An 18,241-nucleotide genomic window follows, 5' to 3' on the forward strand; every position below is an offset into this window, starting at 1 on the left:
GTGCCCTCCTCCAGCTGATTCTCATCACCCAGCAATGCTTTTTCTTTTAACTTTGCCTGACCGTTTATGAAGTATATTCCTATTGATTTACTTTCTGGATCCTCATGGCCCTGCATCGAATGATGGCCTTATTCCATTTGACAACCTGAGGAGAGAGCTCAGTGTCTGAGCCCCGCCCTCCCCCGCATGGCCCCCAGCTCCCAAGCCTGTGTTCTTGCTGCAGAATGACCTGAATGACGTGCATCCGTAGGAAGGCACATGGTCCCTGCCTTCAGGAGCCTTCCAGTCTCGTGGGAAATATGCCAGATACGTAAAGCTGGTAACTGGCCTTCAGGGTCTCAGTGGGAAAAGATGTGCTGTGAGGTGGAGGCTTTGAGGTCAGAGGAGAAGGAATCACGGTGGACTGTGAAATAGGGGTGGAGGTGTGATGCTCAGAGAGGGGAGCAGGATTTGGCCGAGCTGGAAGGGAAGTATGCACGGGAGGGAGTGGCATGAGGCAGTATCTCTCTCTCTCACACACACACAACACATGCGCGCGCGCGCACACACACACACACACACACACACACACACACGAGCTGGAGCTGGGAGGGAAGTATGCACGGCAGGGAGTGGTGTGAGCCAGTATCTCTCTCTGTCTCTCTCTCTCTCACACACACACACACACACACTCGCCTGCACACACATGAGGCCACTGAGGGATTGAGTTCAGGAGACAGCAGAGCTGGCTGGAGAAGGGGGTGGTGCAGCAGAGGTGAGAAGCTGCTCTAATGGAGGACCTTTCTCATGTACAGAGAATGATGGAGACAGTGATTAGAGAAGATGAATAGTACCTCTGATTGTTGTGTGAGGAAACAGGAAGCAGGAATGTAGATAGACAGATGGGGAATGAATGGGTCCAAAGCTGGCAGAAAGACCCCCACTGTAACCATATGTGTCACCAGAAACCAGGCTGGCTGTTGGTTCCTCTGGCCTCATGTTATTATAGAGTCATCTGGAAGGGTCATTGAAAAACATTTATTTCAATACTTTCAGCCTTTAAAGGACTTCCCTGGTGGCTCAGACGGTAAAGCATCTGCCTATAGTATGGGAGACCCAGGTTCAATCCCTGGGTTGGGAAGATCTCCGGGAGAAGGAAATGGCAGCCCACTCCAGTATTCTTGCCGGGAAAATCCCACGGATGGAGGAGCCTGGTAGGCTACAGTCTATGGGGTTGCAAAGAGTCGGACACGACTGAGCGACTTCACTTTTCACTTTCAGCCTTTAAAAGGATGATCTATAGTCTATATTAATACAGAGCAGACTCCTGGATCTGAGATTCCACACAGCTGCCACCCAGAACGTTGAGGTGTGGGGAGTGACCAGCCACATCCTTATACTGGGGCCCCAGGAAGCAACCGCACACTGGTCTGTATCCACGTGTCACCATGCCCCAGTCACACAGCCCCTACTAATGTGTAGTGTGCATCAGAGCACCCTGGTGCCCCAGGGCTGGCAGGATCTCAGCCATCCTCTCCCTAGTCCTGCCTTCTCCAACATCCCCCCAAACCCTCCCTCCCCGCCCCTTACACCCCATCATTTTGCTCAAGGAAATTTCCCCAGTTGCCAGCTTTATAGATGCAGTTTTCTGAAACTTGGATTTTACTGCAGAAAATCCCTTGCAGTTCTCCAGCAGGTTTTGTGAACCATCATCTGTCCAGAATGAAACTGCCCATGCCCCCAGCAGACCTCCTATGGGTCCCACCCACCTCACACTGGCTCTTGGACCTGCTGGGCCAGAGTGAACTTGCTGAAGATGAGGAAGGGATGTTTTGGTCAATGTGGGCTGGTTGGTGAAAACCCTCCCTGTATTTCACCATTTAGAAATACGTTTTGAAACTGACTGGCCTCACAGCTACATTCTGTTGGGAGGTTGAGAGCGGAACCAGGAGGTGTGGTATCTCTGGACCAAGTCACCCTGGGAAGGGTCTGTTGTGAGCGGGGCCAGCCAGTCAGAAGGCTGAGAAGCCTGGAGCTCGGGCATAAACTGGAAAGGGAGGGGGACTCACCCAGGTATTCAGCGTCTGAGCCCAGGTGGAGAACGGTTCCTTCCTCAAAGGTCTCAGAATGTGAAAACTGATGGAAGTGTAACATATAACCGGTTCCCTGGGATCCGGATAGCAGCGGGTCTCGGCATATAGGAGGACAGGAAATTCGGGAAGAAAGAAGACGTATGTGTGTATTTGTGAAAAAATGAACACATCCTCATCCTGGTGCTTCAGATCTGGAGACAGTCAAGTTGCTCTGTCAGGCGTGGGGTAGGGATGCCCACGTGGCCACCTCCTTCCAGATACCCGAGCATTGTCCTGTCACTCCGTGGGCTTGTGGATGTTTCCTGTTAGAACTAACCTGTGTCCTAAGCTGTTTTCACCTACAGAAATGCCGTCGACGCCTGTACTCATCCTTGGAGCCGTCTCGGCCAGGTTACTTGGCCTGCAGGGGCGTCTGTACTGGGTGCTCTCCGCCCCCGTCTCTGTGATCGGCCGGATGTTCTGGCTGCTTTTAGTCTCCCCAAGTCTCACAGCCCCTTGTCAGTCTAGTAGTAAAAGAAGATGGCCATGCTAAAGCCAGGTGAACACAGCAGAGGGCGTAGATGAAGCAGAGGGTGGGATGGCAGTGACTGAGCTGACCTCTGGCTGGAGAGTGTTTGGCTAGTTTGGTGGGAGAAGGACAGCACTTCTGCGATCCATAGGCTGAAATAATGAAGTCACTAAACACAGCTATTTATAATAATTATCTCCTGCCCCCCAAATCTTATTTAAACAAATGGTGTATATTAGCGAACACATTTTTCCTCAGCCCCAGCATCCCACCTGGACTGCAGACTCCCACATGGGAGTCCAGCGGAGCATTTGCTGAAAAGAATGGCACATGGTGGGCATGGGCAGGACCACCTGTGCTCTGACATCCCAGAGGCGGGGAGATGGGGTTCTGGCCCAGGTGTGAAGGGTGCCCCTCGCCTGCTCTAGCTGCTGTGCAGCTTGTCAGTAGGTAGAGGGGTGGTTTGGGGAGGGTCTCCAAGCAGGAGAGTCACCAAGACCAGAAAGGCCAGGGCTGGTGGGTAAGGTGGGAACAGCCAGGCGTCTCATGTGTGTGGGTGTGGCATGGGGTGGAGGCTGGACATCTGAGGTGGAGGAGGGAATCAGATGTGACCAGCTTGGTCTGGAGTGACAGCCGAGGACCAAGAGCAGCAGGAGAGCATTAGAGGAGTGTCTCAGTTTATTCAGACTTTCAGCCAGCCATCTTTCAGTCCCTGCCGTGGGCCAGGAACTGTGCCCTGAACCAGGATTGAAAGTTCTCCCCGCCTGTGAGGTGCTGTCCATGGTGTGGCAGAGGAGTTGGAGGTGGTTTGAAGCACAGACGAGTCTGGAGTGGAAGCTGCTACAGTGGGCTTTGCGGGCCCAGAGGAAGGATGGGTGGAGCTGGGAGCTGGGAAAGGCTTCGGAGAAGGTGTGGCCTTTGTGCAGATATTATTTTCTTTTTTCTTGCTCATCCCTGCTTCAGTCGTGTCTGACTTTTTGTGACCCCATGGACCGTAGCCCACTAGGCTCCTCTGTCCTTGGGATTGTCGAGGCAAGAATACTGGGATGCGTTGCCGTGCCCTCCTTCATGGATCTTCCCGACCCAGGGATTGAGCCCATGTCTCTTACATCACCTGCACTGGCGGGGGTTTGGATTCGTTACTGCCAGCGCCACCTGGGAACATGGTCCTTTCTGGAGGACTTCCCCAGCAGTCTGTCTTCCTAGCCAGTCACAGCAAGAACAAGTGTGCACACCCATGCACGTGGCCTCCAAGGGAGGTAAGATGGCTCTCCAGACTCCCCAAGAGCCCTCCAGGTTATCTCATGGGAATTCAGACTCCAGTGATGCCTGTGCAAATGGCATAGATGCTGGGATGGGTGAAGTGGGATTCTAGACTCTTGACTTCCTCCCCATCTATGAGGGCTCACCCATTCCCAGGACCAAGACTTGATCTCAAAAACTGGTGGCAGCTGTGAAGAGTACCAGACTTGTTCTCGTCTGGTTTGGGCCCACGGCCTCCCAGTGTGGTCTCCCTTGTCTCCTTCTGGGAGAGGCCCCTCTTGTACCTTGGAGACGTCATGCTGGGGATGCGGGCACTAAGAGCGACAGCCCCCAGGGAGGCCAGCAGACACCCAGAGATCTTCCAGCTCTCAACGGATGCTCCCAGTCCTTGAGCTCATGCCCTTTGGAATGATTAATTGGCGTCCTCCACTCTGCTGGACAATTACGGAGCGCAGGAGAAGGAGGGAAAGGTCTTCAGTTGGACCCAATTTGGCACCATATTGTTTTCTGTTAATCTATTTTGTTTTCTGTCCGTCTGTCCCCAGGGACGGGGGCCTTGCTGCTTGCTGAAGCATGCATAACTAATGTCCTCATTAAGGGCTGATCTGTTTACCAAGGCCAGGCGAGGAAGCCAGCCTGCCAAACCTAGGCGCAAGCTGGGGGCCGTTGCCTCCCTCTGGGCCTTAGCCCCACCTCATTAAGCTGGTCCAGGCTATTGATTGGGAGCCTGTGTTTGGAAGAGTCTTACTTACTCCATGCATTATCTTGACAGATTGATCAGACCTGATTGAGAACCTCTTAAAGAAACGAACAGCTGTAATGGGAAAGTTGGACTCTGTCATCCGTTAGGATGATTCTGGGAGCAAGAAGAACAAGTCTGACATCTTGGAGCAATTGTATTTACAATTAACATGGCTGAAAACGATTGCCTCTATTGATCCCCCTTCCTGCAATTACAGCTCCATTGTTTACATTCCAGCACTTCAGTTATAAAAAGGAAATTCAATAATTATTGCATTATTTAAAGTTAAAGTGCCACAGAGTTTGCTGGCTACGCTTGCTGGTTGATTTAACGTTCAGTAAAATCCATGCTGAGCTCTCCATCTTGAGGCCGAACAATATCGGCTTTTAATGAGACTTAAAAAGCTGGGGAAGGAGAGCAAAACCTAGTGTGCAGGTGTTTGTCTGGGTTATTTATGGGGGGGGGACCCAAAGGCAGGGCAGAGAAACACGCCATGTCATCTTTCACAAAAGTATGTCCCCCCTCTTGCCAGCCGTCTCCTGGTCTCTCGACTCCGCTTCCTCAAAGAAGCACTTCTCTCTTTCCACTCTCTCAGTCCCTGTTCCCTTCCCACAAGGGTAACTTCTCAGCCATAAACAAAATCCACAGAATTTAGGGAGAAAGGGTGAAATGTCTTAGCACCCAAAAGGAGCGACACGGAAGGCTTTTGTTTCAAGGGAATTTTTCTCTTCCATGCAGTCATTTTCCCATTTTCTGATTCGAGGGGAAAAAAATGAAATAAAAAAAGGAAGCACCCCCACCCCCTCGCCCCACTTATGAGGAAGAAAGCCCTGCGCGTGCTCACTGCCCCCTTGCCTGTCTCACGCTGGCGGCCCCGACCCCTCTCATAAGGCGGGTGATGAGAGTGTTGGTCAACAGATGCTGGGGGCTCAAGAGGTGCCTCCAGGTTGGAGCGCCACACTCAGACTCCCAGCAGCAGCAGCTGCAAAGTTCAAGAGCACAGGAGGAATTTTAAGGACCATTTTATTTTTCTCATATTTGGTGGAAACTCTCCGGTGGGCTGGGTTCCAACAAGACATCTGGACAGGTGTGCTCAGCGGGGTGCCAAGCTCGCGAGGAAAAAGTGATGCCTCATGCCTCGCCATCAGGAGTCACGCTTTCAGCCCCAGCCCCAGGAAATTTGAGACTGCAGGTGTGAAAGGGGAGAGGAAGATGAATGGAGCCAATTCCGACTTTTATAAAGTATCTGGAGCGGGCCGGTAGCAGGCAGCTGCTTCCGTGGGCCTTTTTCATTAAAGAGGTGAATTCTTGAGTGCTGGCACTGCGTGATTTATCGAGGGCAGTTTGCTAGCATCTGAAATGCTCTTTGGGAAAGGGTGGGTGATGCGGAGATTTTAGGCCTGGGCAGTTTTCCTTCTTACGAGGAAATACCTTCAGGGGCTCCAACTTGGGTCTCTCCTCCGTGGTGGTCGCTGTCCCAAGCAGCTCAGGAGTGTGACCCAGGCCACCAGCACCAGGGAGGCGGTCAGGAATTCCCCCTCCCTACCCCGAACCCAGACCTGGTGAATTAGAAACCCTCAGGGTGGGTCCTGACGCTCTGCGGTGGGACATCCCCACCTCCCACCCCGGGTGCTTCTGAGGCATGCTCAAGCCAGAGGACCACAGAGCTGGAACGTGTCTGTATCTTTAACTGCTGAGCCCGTGGTGTGTGCCTGCCAGCCAGGTGAGGAAGCAATATCCAGGCTTGAGGTAGAAAGATGACGCCCATGCCAGACGTTTGGGCAGTCCTTCCCGTCTTCTGAATCTTTTTCACATTTGTTTGCTCACGTGGTTTCCAAATTGCCTCCGAGGAAGACAGGGCAAGTATAAACGTCTGTGTTTCACAGATGAAGTAACGCACCTGTTTTGACCACCAGACAAGTATTTCTTCTTTTTTTTTTTTTCTTTCTGCTGTGTTGACTGTCATGGGATTGAAGATACAAATAAGCAAATCCTTCAGCGTGGATTTGGGAAATCAGGGATGTGTCTGTTTCAGCTCAGTTCTCCTTCCCTGGTCCTCACCTGGGGTGTTGGCAGATGTGCTAAAGAACAAGGTTTCTGATTTTTCACTATTTGGGTGCTGACAGAGAGATCCAGTAAACAGATGTGGTTCTGGAGCAAGGGCCTGGGCCTGGGGTGAGGGTCCTGACTCTGCTGCACCAGCTGTGTGACTTTGGGCAAATGACCTAAAATAAGAATTAGGGGCCTGTTGTAAGGAAGAAGTCAGTCCCATGCAAGTACAGTTTCCCCTCTGTTTCATCATTTCTGCCCATCGAAATTTCTTTACTGTCAACGAGCAATCCTGCTTTGGGACTGGGGGTGTGGGGTGGCGGTTCCCGGGGAGGGGGCAGGACAGACTGGCGTGAGGAGGAAAATGTCAAATAGGTAAATTCAGTAACATTCATTCCTATCCCTTATCCCAAAAGCCTAACCAGCTTGGAAAGTAATGATAGTAATAATAATAACCTTATTAATTATGAAGGCAAACTTACAGCAGGTGCCGTGTTAAGCACCTTTGTATGAATTATCCCACTGACCTCTCCCACTGGTACTGTGAGGGGGTCCCTATATTGCAGATGAGGAAACTGAGGCCCAACCCATGTGTATGTCTTGCCCAGAGTAGCACAGAGGGAGGGTTTTCCCCGGCCTGCCTTAATCCAGAGTGCTTCGTAAACCACTATTACGGCAGGAGTGTGACCTGGAGTTGAACTGGGGACCAGCTTGAGGCACGAATACGGCGGCCTTTGTTTCATGTGGGGACTTAAACCCATGGGAGCTGAAGAGTAGCTCCAGGGAGGAAGCGTATCTTCACGAATGAAGAAAGTCACCATTCCCCATGCCCTGTCTTAACGGAGGGGTGACCTTTGGACTCGAGGAGCCTGGGCTCGTTCCTGGAGAATGGTCAGGTTGATGTTAGCCTGGGGACCTACTCTTTTCCTCACCATGTATTTCCCTTGGCTTCCCAGCTTATGTACATGCTCCTTTGACCGTCTGGAAACGAGCCCTTATCTTGCTTGATACCCTGTGCTCTGATGGGCCCCCTCCTTTAGGAAAGATGCCTGCATACCCTGAGAAAGTTTGTCTCTGTGTGGTTATGCCACGCCCCTTTCTGGAGTTTTCCCAACAGAGGGAAACGAAATCTGTTAGTACCAACATTCCACAAGAGCCCACATTTGGATTTCTTCTAGAAAAGACTTAAAGCCGAGCCTGATGCACCCTCTCAGTGGCTGCAGATTCATGCTTATTTTACTTCTAAAATGTATTGTGCTTCTCTCTAAGGACCATTCATCTTCCTGAGACTTTTGAATGAGGAGATGTCATTCTTGCGAGCCAAGAGATCCAGGGTTGGAAAGCCTGAACTCCAGCCTTGGAACTCGGATGCCGAGAGCGAACAGTCAGGGCTTGTTCCAAGGCGTGAGGAGTCTGGCCTAGAAACCAGAAAATAGGTCAGAGATTGATCTAAGGGAACGTTTTTTACTTCCTTTCACTTTCTCTTGTAAATTGTGGTCGGAGCTTATATTTTAACGCTGTCTGCTGGGCTCCTGCAGTGAAATAGGACTAAATTAACATGTGCCAAGGTTGAGGGCTTGAGGGGCTGAAAAGCCAACAGGAAACCGAAAATACGTATATATTTAGGTTGACCTTCCGGAAGCCTTCCTAAGAATCTGACATTAAATGTGGAACGGTAACACCACCCCTGATTAAAAAATTGGCCACCTCTCTTCCAGGTTGAGTTACACCTGAAGCAGTTTCCTCTGTAGATGTCCCAGGTGAATACCTGGGTCTGGGGCATCTCGGGCCCCATGACAGCCCCCTGCAGTCAGTTCAGCATTGCTGGACGACCGTGGACCTGGCCTCCAGCCCTGGGTTCCAGTCCTGTTTTGTACACTCTGTGGGAACTCATGGGTCAGGGGAGGAGTCACGTGACCTCTCGGAGCTTTGGGTTTCTCTAAGGACAGGAGCCAAACACCGCCCACCTCAGGCTGTAATGAGAAAATGAAGTGTGCGGAGGTGCCTCCTCAGCAGTACCTGCCGTGCAGGGTTACGATGGTGAATTAACCCCCCTCACGTCTTCCTTATTCCATCTTAGTGGGTAATTAGCGGGCTCACTCCGGACCTTCATCTTCCTGTCCCGTCTCACCGGAGGTGTTGGTGAGACTTCTGCAGCGCTCTCTCTGAGCCCCTGGCTTGCTCTGGTTAACAGTTTTCTCCTCCAGAGGTCTGATGGAACAGCAGCCTCTTCCATCAAGGCCTTCCATGTGTGGGTTGTGGGGCCCTCCCCGCTAGGTGTAGGTCACCCCCAGGGTTGCCCACGTGCCCCAGGAGGGGTGGATCCCTGGGAGCCGCTTTACCTCACCCATCACGGAGCTTCACCGTTTGATCTGCCCTCCGGGTGCGGTTGCGAAGTATCCGTGGGAGAATGTGGTGAGCCGGGGTGGCCGTTTGTGTGTTCCTCATGACAGGTATTATTCCCCGCGGAAGCCTCCTACGTGAATCCTGTGTGTTTTCGTTTGTGAGAGTGTGTGTGCGAGTGTCAGAGTGTACTTTGTCCATTTCTACTTTAAACGGGAGGCTTTGACAAAACCTGATCAATATTTTGCATTCCATGCATGAAGAACCAGATGTTAGAAGTTTCCTCTTGTTGGGGAGGAGGAGGGAGCCGGGGCCCCTCCAGATTTATATAAATCGATGTTCTCTGACAGAAGTTGGTTAGTTTTCCTGGGAAACAAGTAACAGGAACACATTTTTTTGATTTTCGCGATGAATTATTTTCTAACAAGAGCCCTCTTCTCATCTCTTTGACTTTCAGTTGCTGGCCAGGGTGTACGAGCCCAACATACTAATGGGGTGAAATCCCACAAATAATGCCAGCCGGCTCCTTTCCTTTCTTTTTAAATTATTCATTTCCTCTTCATACCCGCCCTCACGTGCCAGGCTCATTATCCAAGATGCCTTTTACTGTATTGAGGTCTTATCTTTTCCAAGTTCTTCCCCCGGAACCAGACCCAGGAGCAAGTCAAGGAAGGGCATCTCCACGATGAGGGGAACAGGCATGCCTCTCCCTACATCTCCAGGTCAGGGGCACAGGAGTGTCACCTGCCAGCTAAACTCAGCCCAGCATTTTGTTGATAAAATATGAATGCTCCAACAGGATTGGACTGGTGGACAGGACAGGGTCCCTGGTCAGCATGAGGGAGCCCCCTTGCTCATTTCCAGCGCAGGTGCTGCTTACCCAGCATGTGCCAGTCCAGCTCCTGCGCGCTGAGGGCCATCTGTTATCTGCTGCACCGTGGTCGTTTGGAGAAGTTGGAGTTTGCAGAGTTCTTTCCCTGCTTCCATTTATGAGTCACACTGGGTACTTATTTCCTTTTTGTGGGTCCTTGTACTTCTTTGTGCTTGCAGGAAGTAAATCCTATTGCCACATGTAGAACTTCCTTTCAGTGGGAACAACTGCACACTTGCAGTTCCTATAAGCCAGCGTTTTGCAGGCACTGTTTTTAAAAAGTATTTTTTTTTTTTTTTGATGTGTTCCATTTTTCAAAGTCTGTGCTGAATTTGCTACAGTATTGCTTCCGTTGTTTATGTTCTGGATTTTTGGCCATGAGGCATGTGAGGTCCTAGCTCCCTGACCAAGGATGGAACCGGCACCCCCTGCATTAAAAGTCCCAACCACTGGATTGCCGGCGAAACCCTTGCAGGCACTTTTTAAAACCAGACAGTAAGACCGGGGAAATCAGGGAAGCCCTTGGCAGTTCAGGATTCAAGGTTGTAGGAGAGGCTGGCTGGACAGAGTGCTGGACTGGACCTCTGTTTCTGCTCTTCCTTTAGCTGAGTCAGTCGCCCTTCCTTGACTGATTTGTTGGTCCTGCTTCTTCATTACTCACTGGTTGGTTTTCTTGAGTGATCTGGTGATTTTCCCGTGCCACTGGAGGAAGTGTTCTCACGATGGTAATTCACACCAGAAGGTTGCCCCCCTCATATCTGTTGGCCTGTCTGCCAGGTTACCACCATCACTGCCTCGTTACTTGCCGGGTCAGGCCCTCGGGTAGGGCATAGTCTGTGTGTCTTTGTGTGTGGGTGTGTTTACACAGTGTGTGTTTCCATGTGTTGTTGACATCTAGAATGGAACCAAACCCTGCCCAGTGGGCTCAGTGACCGTTTTCCTTTGGGTCCGCATGTAGCATACACGTCTTACAGCACACTGACCACAGTTGAAGTTATTGTTCTGTGTTCTTATTCTTTATTTTGTATTTTTAAAAAGCGTTAGTTATTTATGGCTGCATCAGGTCTTAGTGGCAGCGCGCGGGATCTTCATTTCGGCGTGTGGGCCTCTCGCTGCGGGGTGTGGGTTTCTTCCCTAGGTGGGGCATGCAGGCTCTCTAGTTGAGGCGCAGACTCAGCAGTTGTGGTGCATGCGCTTAGTTGTCCTGGGGCATGTAGGATCTTCGTTCCCAACCAGGGATGGAACCCGCGTGTCCCCTGCCTTGGAATGCAGATTCTTAACTGGTGCACCACCAGGAAGGTCCCCTGTTTTATTTTTTAGACTGCACAACTGACCCACTAGAGGTGAGCATAAAGAAATCTTGAGCACAGAGTTCAGAATCTTGAGCACAGAGTAAAGAAATAAATGGAAACAACCAAACCAAGACTTGGGTCCTCCTCCCTGAGGATGGGCGAGCTCTATGATGGAGGGGGAGAGGCTTGGGGGAGTCCAGTATCTGTGTGGGAGAAGAATTTCCTTCTTGCCGAGAAGAGCAGGAACTCTGAGAGGAGGCAGCCCCTTCACTGAGTATTCCACTGGGCTTTGTGCCTCGGTGGATTCTTCATATATTACAGTGAATTTAATTAAATACATTGTGATCCCAACTGAGGGTATCCTAATTAGCTGGGTCAGGAACAAATCATTCTCCCTCCTTCTCTAGATGAAAACATCTACTCTCTCCTGCAGGGAAAGCATTTCTGGGGTGACGGGCTGGCCCTGTGAAGTCAGTCTCTCCAGTCCTGCCCCCTCCTGCTGCTTCTTACTAGGCAAGTTCCCAGGGTGGAATTCTGGGGATGGGCCAGCGCATCTTGGGAGGGAGAGGGAGCCCGGCCACCAAGGTCAGGGCCTGGACCCACTGAAGACCTGGGAAGGGACCAGATGGTGCGAATAAGTCAGGACCCTGTTGCTGGCTTTGGACCCCCGTTTGCTCCATGTTGGACAGCCTGAAAACTGCCCAAGCGGGAGCTTATAAGATGTGGTGAGAACAGGGGCACTCATGTGCAGGTGGACCCCCAGAGACTCCAGTTGTGAGTGGAAGTTCGGGTTGGGGTATAACCTTTATGAGCAGGTGTTTCCTAGGAATGGAGAAATAGTTTATTCTGGATTTCCATGTGTATGTCTTGGAGAGTGAACTTGGAGTGCACAAGCAAGCTTGGAATTTTGAATTAAGCTTCTGTGCAAGTCCCTGAGAGGGGACCCTAAATGTCCGCTACACCGGGCTCAGAGGGAGAGGCCTTGGCTCTGTTTTCCGCATTTTTTGCTTTTATTCTTGTCTCTACCATTTGTATCGGGCACCCATTCATTTTCTTTCCGAAATGGTTCTCGCATAGCAGACCAACAGGATTCCTGGTGGCAGCAGAGATTACCAGTGACTACCAGGAGTCAAGTGTGGTGGTTTAGGGGCATCATCATTGTATCAGTTATTTTTCCAGCAGGAGTCCCCAGTGTGATGTTTATTTCAGTTGAGGATATATACAGCCCTGTCACCCAAGAGCCCCTGAGTCTGAGGATGAAAGACATCTGACATCTCAGCTCCCATCCAACTCTTTCTGGCCGTGTTATCCTCTCTTCTGGCTCAGAGACTAGAAACCCCAGACTTTTGGAAAAGAACCCTCACAACCATATTAAAATCTCATGTTTAAGATTCAGAGCCTTACTGCCAGGAAATCCTGTTTCATGAGAAGGTAATGGGAATTCGGGGTTAAGGCTTCAGTGATCTTTTTTGTAATTTTGTAGTTTACGATACCACCAGAATCCCTTGCTAGGACTTATCGCTTTGGATTCCATGGTTATTTTCCCTGTTACCTTTCATTCAGTCAGTTTTTGTTGAAACTTTAATAAATGTAATGTGTTGGGACTTGGTGATCCAAGGTGGCCTTTCCTGGCTCCTGTATGAGTTCCCCGTTCCTCAGTCCCAACCCTAATGCTTGCTCCTGAGAATATCCGGGTTCCATTTTTGGCTTTCGGGGGTCCCTATGGAGAATTTGGGTAGAATCGGCATGGGCAAGCTCATTTTGTTTTCCTTTCCATCCAGCCCAGCAGTCTCTCTCCCCAGAGTCTCACCCTCCAAAAAATGTAGCTTTGGAGCTTTCAATCCTTGACAAGGAGACTTAAGTCAGAGGGGGCAAACTGAAGAGAAACCATTAAAAACAAACAAACAAACAAACAAAAAAAAAACAGCTCAAATTTATTTCAGGAAAAGTAGCTTTGTGTTTTTGGTGGTTATACTCTGACAGCTAGCATTGAGCTTGCTTGTTACTTGGTCTCTTTCTGGCTGTGATTGCTGTAGGCCAGCTCTTACTGGAGGCAGGGCCAGGGGAAGGCTTATTGTTTTGCTCCAAGGCTCTGCACTTAAGTGTGTTAAGTCACCCATTTCTGGGAAAGAAGGGATTGTTCTCTGCTGTTACCTGTGAAGCCCTTCACTGTGTTACCTGCAAGCTGGCCTCAGAGCAAAAGTTAACGTTGTGTAGCCAGCTTACATGGTTGAGGGCCTGCGCCCCGCTCCCCTTCTTCAGCCCTCTGTTGATGCATTCATATTTCCTCTTCCAATGAGGTCCAGACCTACTTCTGGGATGTTCACACTTTTTCCGTGAACATAGGATGTGTACATGTGAACACATGAGCCTCAGAGCTGTGTCATCCAGTAGGGACAGTTGGGCCACTCTTGTTAGCATTGAGCAGAGTGCAGGGCATTGACCTCTGTGCTTCCTGAGTGTCCCACAGTATCATCAGGACAGGACAGAGGTCCACGTAGGACCAGAGATGGTTACCTGGCACGGGCGTCAAATAGAACAAGTGTGGTCAAAAAAGAGACGAGCAGCACAGAGCAGCCCCAAGGCTTTATTGTGGTTCCTTGGGCCAGGCTCGGGGGACTGGAGGTGGGCGTAGGGGCGAGGAGAAAGAAGGAAGGACAGGTGGTAACATGAGCCCATAAAATCCATGATCTCAATTTCCTCCTCCAGAAGGATACTGGAGCAGATGCTGCCAGATTCTAGTTCTCTTTCTCCCATTAACTAGCTGTGTTAACTTGAGTCAACCACTTAAAACTTCTTGGGATTTTTTTTTCCCCTGTTTTATGTGTACCCAATAGAAAAATTCCCTCTTCCCCTAAAATGAGTCATTTGAAATGAAGGAGGTGGCCTTTCTATACGAGGAGCATGTCAGTTCTCTAATTCTTAATAAAGGGTCCATAGCTTTCCACGTGTTCTCACAGGGACCCCAAAGGATGTGAATGTTATGCTTGGATACAAGTCTTCTTCAAGATGCAGAAGCCTGGGTTCTGCCAACTCCATGGCCTCCACTGGTTTGTGTACCATACTTTTATCCCTGTTGCGTCTGCTTCATGGGCTTCCATGTTCTGGGGTCAAAGTTCTGTATCCACACAAACACAACCCAGAGTGTAATTTTGACCATCTGAGCTCTAAGCCAAATGACCTTGAGATGTTGAGAGAGATCTGGTTTGGACAAATTTATTTTTCTTTTCTTCCTAATCTAGGGGAAGACCTAATTTCAGGTTCTCCTAATAGACTAGTTCTAAATACAAAAGCTTGAGTTATCTTTCTTGTGAAATAGCCACACAGCAGCTTTGGTGCTTCATTACTGACCTAAGATTCTGTGCAGGTAAGGTGACCACCCTGTAGGCCACCCCCTAAAGCAGGCGCTTGTCACTTTTTCCATGAAGGTCCAGATAATAAGATTTTAGGCTTTGCAGGCCACGTAATCTCTGTTGCAACTGTTGAACTCCGTCCGGTGTTCAGAAAGTATCCATCGACGATGCACGAACCAACACATTTTGTGGCTGTGTTCCACTGAGACCCTATTTGCAGAACCAGGCAGCAGGGTGCACTTGGCCTGTGGCCATAGCTTGCCGACCCCTGTTCCACATAGAGCAGACACTTTGGAGATAAGCGGAAAGAGGAACCTCGGATTATTGTGCCAGGAAGCCCAGTTTTATGCTGGGAGGGTCGGATCCGTCAGCATTTTCAGCACTCTGACACACCTGGGGGAGGCAGGAAGGAGAGTCACCTTGGTCCCTGTCCTCATGAAGCTGCTAGGGGAAGGGCCCCCTGGGAAAACCGAGTCACCCCGGAAAGGGGTTGTCGGGCGGCCGGCAGGGCGGGCGGGCTCGTGGCGGGGCTGGGCTTGGTGCGGCTGACCAGGGCGCATCCCTCTCTCTTACCCTCGCAGCACCTGCAGCAGCGCGAGAGCGGCGTGGAGGGCGAGAGCTGTTACTACCACTGTGTCCTGTGCAGCTACTCCACCAAGGCCAAGCTCAACCTTATCCAGCACGTGCGCTCCATGAAGCACCAGCGCAGCGAGAGCCTGCGCAAGCTGCAGCGGCTGCAGAAGGGCCTCCCCGAGGAGGACGAGGACCTGGGGCAGATCTTCACCATCCGCAGGTGCCCCTCCACTGACCCCGGTGAGTGGTCTCGTGGGCCACGGGTGGCTGCTGTGCTCTGGGCGTGGGGGACACACAGGGACTGTCACTTTCCTCTTAACTATTAAAGGTTTTTAGAGGAAGTTAGCACGACTTTTCTTTGCACGTCACAAGCCACTGCCCACTGAGCAAGCCAACAGACCATGTGTTGTCCCCTCTCCCCAGGTGCGTCCGGCGTGCATTCTAGATTCAGTCGTTGGGTTCAGATCGACATAAAGAAAATGCTACAGTATGTCTTGCTCAGAATTGAGATTGGGCAGTTTGTGGCCTTGAGTCTGGTCTGTAAGAATGAATTGCAGAGGTGATCGAAGAGTGAGTGCTTATTAAAAACATCGTGACTGTTCCGAGCACCCTGGCTATTCCTGGCTCAGAGCTGCCCCTTCCCTCACAGAGAGCATGGGGATCTTGCCGCAGCCCTTGCCCTGCGTCTGCTTCCCGCCTGTCCTCTAGGCTGCAGTCCCTTCTCCTGTCTTTCCCATGTGACTTAACTCCCGTGGGAACCTCGTACATTAGACTGTCCCCTCTCTCTTACTTTTTTCAGCCTCCCAATCCCTTTCTCTCCACTTGGGAGCATAGGACAGTCAGCTGACTCTTTAAAAACCATACAGCAAAAGCTCTCCCTTAATCCTGAGTTCCACTGTCTGTCTACAACAGAATCTTCAGATTCTTGAAAGAACAATCTGTGTTGGTCCATCTCCAGTTCACATGTCAGCCTATCAGAGCCTGTTTCCTCTCATCATCAAACCATGCTTGAGAAGGAACCCTTGACCTTGGATGTACCCAGTCCAGTGACTATGTGCTGGGCTTCTTTCTTGGTCTCTGAGGTCGCTGCCCAGTGCCTTCTGGAAGCACCCTTGCCTGGCCCTGTTTCTGTCTTGTTCTTTGACTGCTCCGGACCATCCTCCATGCCCCTCCCTGGCTCGTGGTCCTTGGTCTGCCCCCCAGGCCGGCATTGCCAGGCACTAGGCCTGGCCCTTGGCTCCCAGCCTCTTGAAACTTTGCTCTCCTGCCTTCAGCACATGCCCTTCGGGCGGCTCCCTGGGTTTCTCACTGGGGCCACCTCACAGGCCTGGGTTCACGACTTCTCCTGCAGACAAACCCCTTTGCTCATTCCGATGGCATGTTGCCGCACAACCTGGCCAGGCTGCAGACTCAGGCGGGGCCTTTGGTCTCTCTGTTGCCTGCAGCACCCTGTCAGCCATTGAGCTGTCATGGCCGTGTGGGGTTTTAATCCTAATGTTATCAGATTGCACATTTTTACAGTTTTTAAAGGCAAAGAGTTATATAAACCTTACTGTGAAAAATGGCATGGCCCTCCCCAGTGCCATTCCCCAGAGCCCTGGCTTTCAAGTTTAATTGTTCCTTTTGTTACTCATGGCTGTATTTCTTAACATGCCTCTACTATTGTTGCTTGAAATTGTTTTGTTTTTTTTTTGGCCAAGTGTTAGGATTAACCTATTGGCTTTCTACATTGGAAGATAAGGATTTTACTAGTATGCCATTCTGCAAGCCCACACACTCATACCTACTTACACACACTGCATCCACAAACTCACATTCCCACCCTACCCTCACTCTGTACACACCCTCTTGCACACAGACTCGGTGCCCACAAATCCCAGCCCCTCAATACATTGTCTCCCCCTCCGATCAGTCTTCTATTATTATTAAATAATAATTTGGGGACATATTAATATTCAGTATTTTCATTATTCTAACTCTATAAATATTAATCACAGCTGAGCCATGTAGAGTTTTATAATTTCATTTACCTTCTTGCACAACTTTTGTTTTCTCTGGTTTTCTAGGTACTTATGATTAATTCATGGCTAACCCTCTGCCAGGGTAGACGTTTTCTCCACTCTGAAGGCTCTGCTATATTGTTCTGTCAGCTTTGTTTCCTACTGGAGGCATTGCTCCAGAGCCCCCATGGACCTCTCTGCCCACAGCTTCTGTGTCCATCACCCAGCTGCTTCTCTTCCCCCTTTTTCTGTATAGGTGGAGCTAGATTCCCCAATGATGGGATACACCAGAATTTGAGAATGTTTCCTCTCTGCTTGAGTAGGATTGTCACAGAGGAGGGGCCAGTCCTCCTAGCAGTCAATCTGAATTGTCGCTTTGGGAAAGTCCTGGGTGGGGATCAGGGTGATTTTTGTCACCCCCAGGCCACTGCAAGATGGACTGTGCTTTCCTACGTGTATCATGGATGCCTCTTTTGTTTAAAGTTCATTCTCCCCCTCTGGGGCTTGCGTTTCATGTCTGACCCATCGTTCTGCCCTGGGATGGGACCCAGCACCCACAGACAGGCCAGGACTCCAAGACTGGGACCGTTGTGCCATCCGGCTGTGGGGTCCCCGCTCCCCACGAGGGCATTTTGGCCTGTTTGTTCTGCCACTCTCTTTATTCTACTGTTGAGTCATTTGACAGGGTTCTTCTTCCTCTACCAACATACTCAGACCTATTTATTTCAGGGTTTAATTTTTTTTTTTTTAACCAGCTTTGCATACGTCATTGTTTTAATCTTCCACTAAAAGCTGGTCCCTTTTGCCCCCTCAATTCTTTCTTTCACTCTGCTCAGAATTCCCTTTTTATTAATGAGGTGCCCCAAACTAAATAGTGTACAGCTGCCATTTCACCCAGGGTCTATGAGCTGGAACAAACAGTCCCCTGTTTTATAATGTAATACTTCTATTTATGCAGTCGCTGTGGAATTGCGTTCTTACACCACTGCCTTCTGGGTTTCTCTCATTTAATGCGTATTAGTGTTTTTTTCCTCCCTCTTCGAAGTGTATGAGCAACTTTCATCTAGATGATAGACTCCCTTTCTGTATTTCAGAATCCTTTTGTATTGTCTTCGGCCTGGAGTCATGCTTTCACTCTCCACCCACCTCCCTCCCCACCCTGTACCGCCCCTTCC

The 18,241-nt window shown here is 50.3% G+C and overlaps 1 protein-coding gene across 1 annotated transcript in view; it reads left to right on the forward strand.

Moving 5' to 3' along the window:
- Positions 1–18,241, forward strand: part of ZFHX3 (zinc finger homeobox 3) — a 159,225-nt gene that overhangs the window by 49,607 nt on the left and 91,377 nt on the right. The window contains exon 3 of the mRNA XM_068992276.1: positions 15,075–15,306. Coding sequence (XP_068848377.1) covers positions 15,075–15,306 — 232 coding nt within the window. The remainder of the gene's footprint in view (positions 1–15,074; positions 15,307–18,241) is intronic.

The sequence above is a fragment of the Capricornis sumatraensis genome, chromosome 20 (assembly GCF_032405125.1).
Source record: "Capricornis sumatraensis isolate serow.1 chromosome 20, serow.2, whole genome shotgun sequence".
NCBI lineage: Eukaryota > Metazoa > Chordata > Mammalia > Artiodactyla > Bovidae > Capricornis > Capricornis sumatraensis.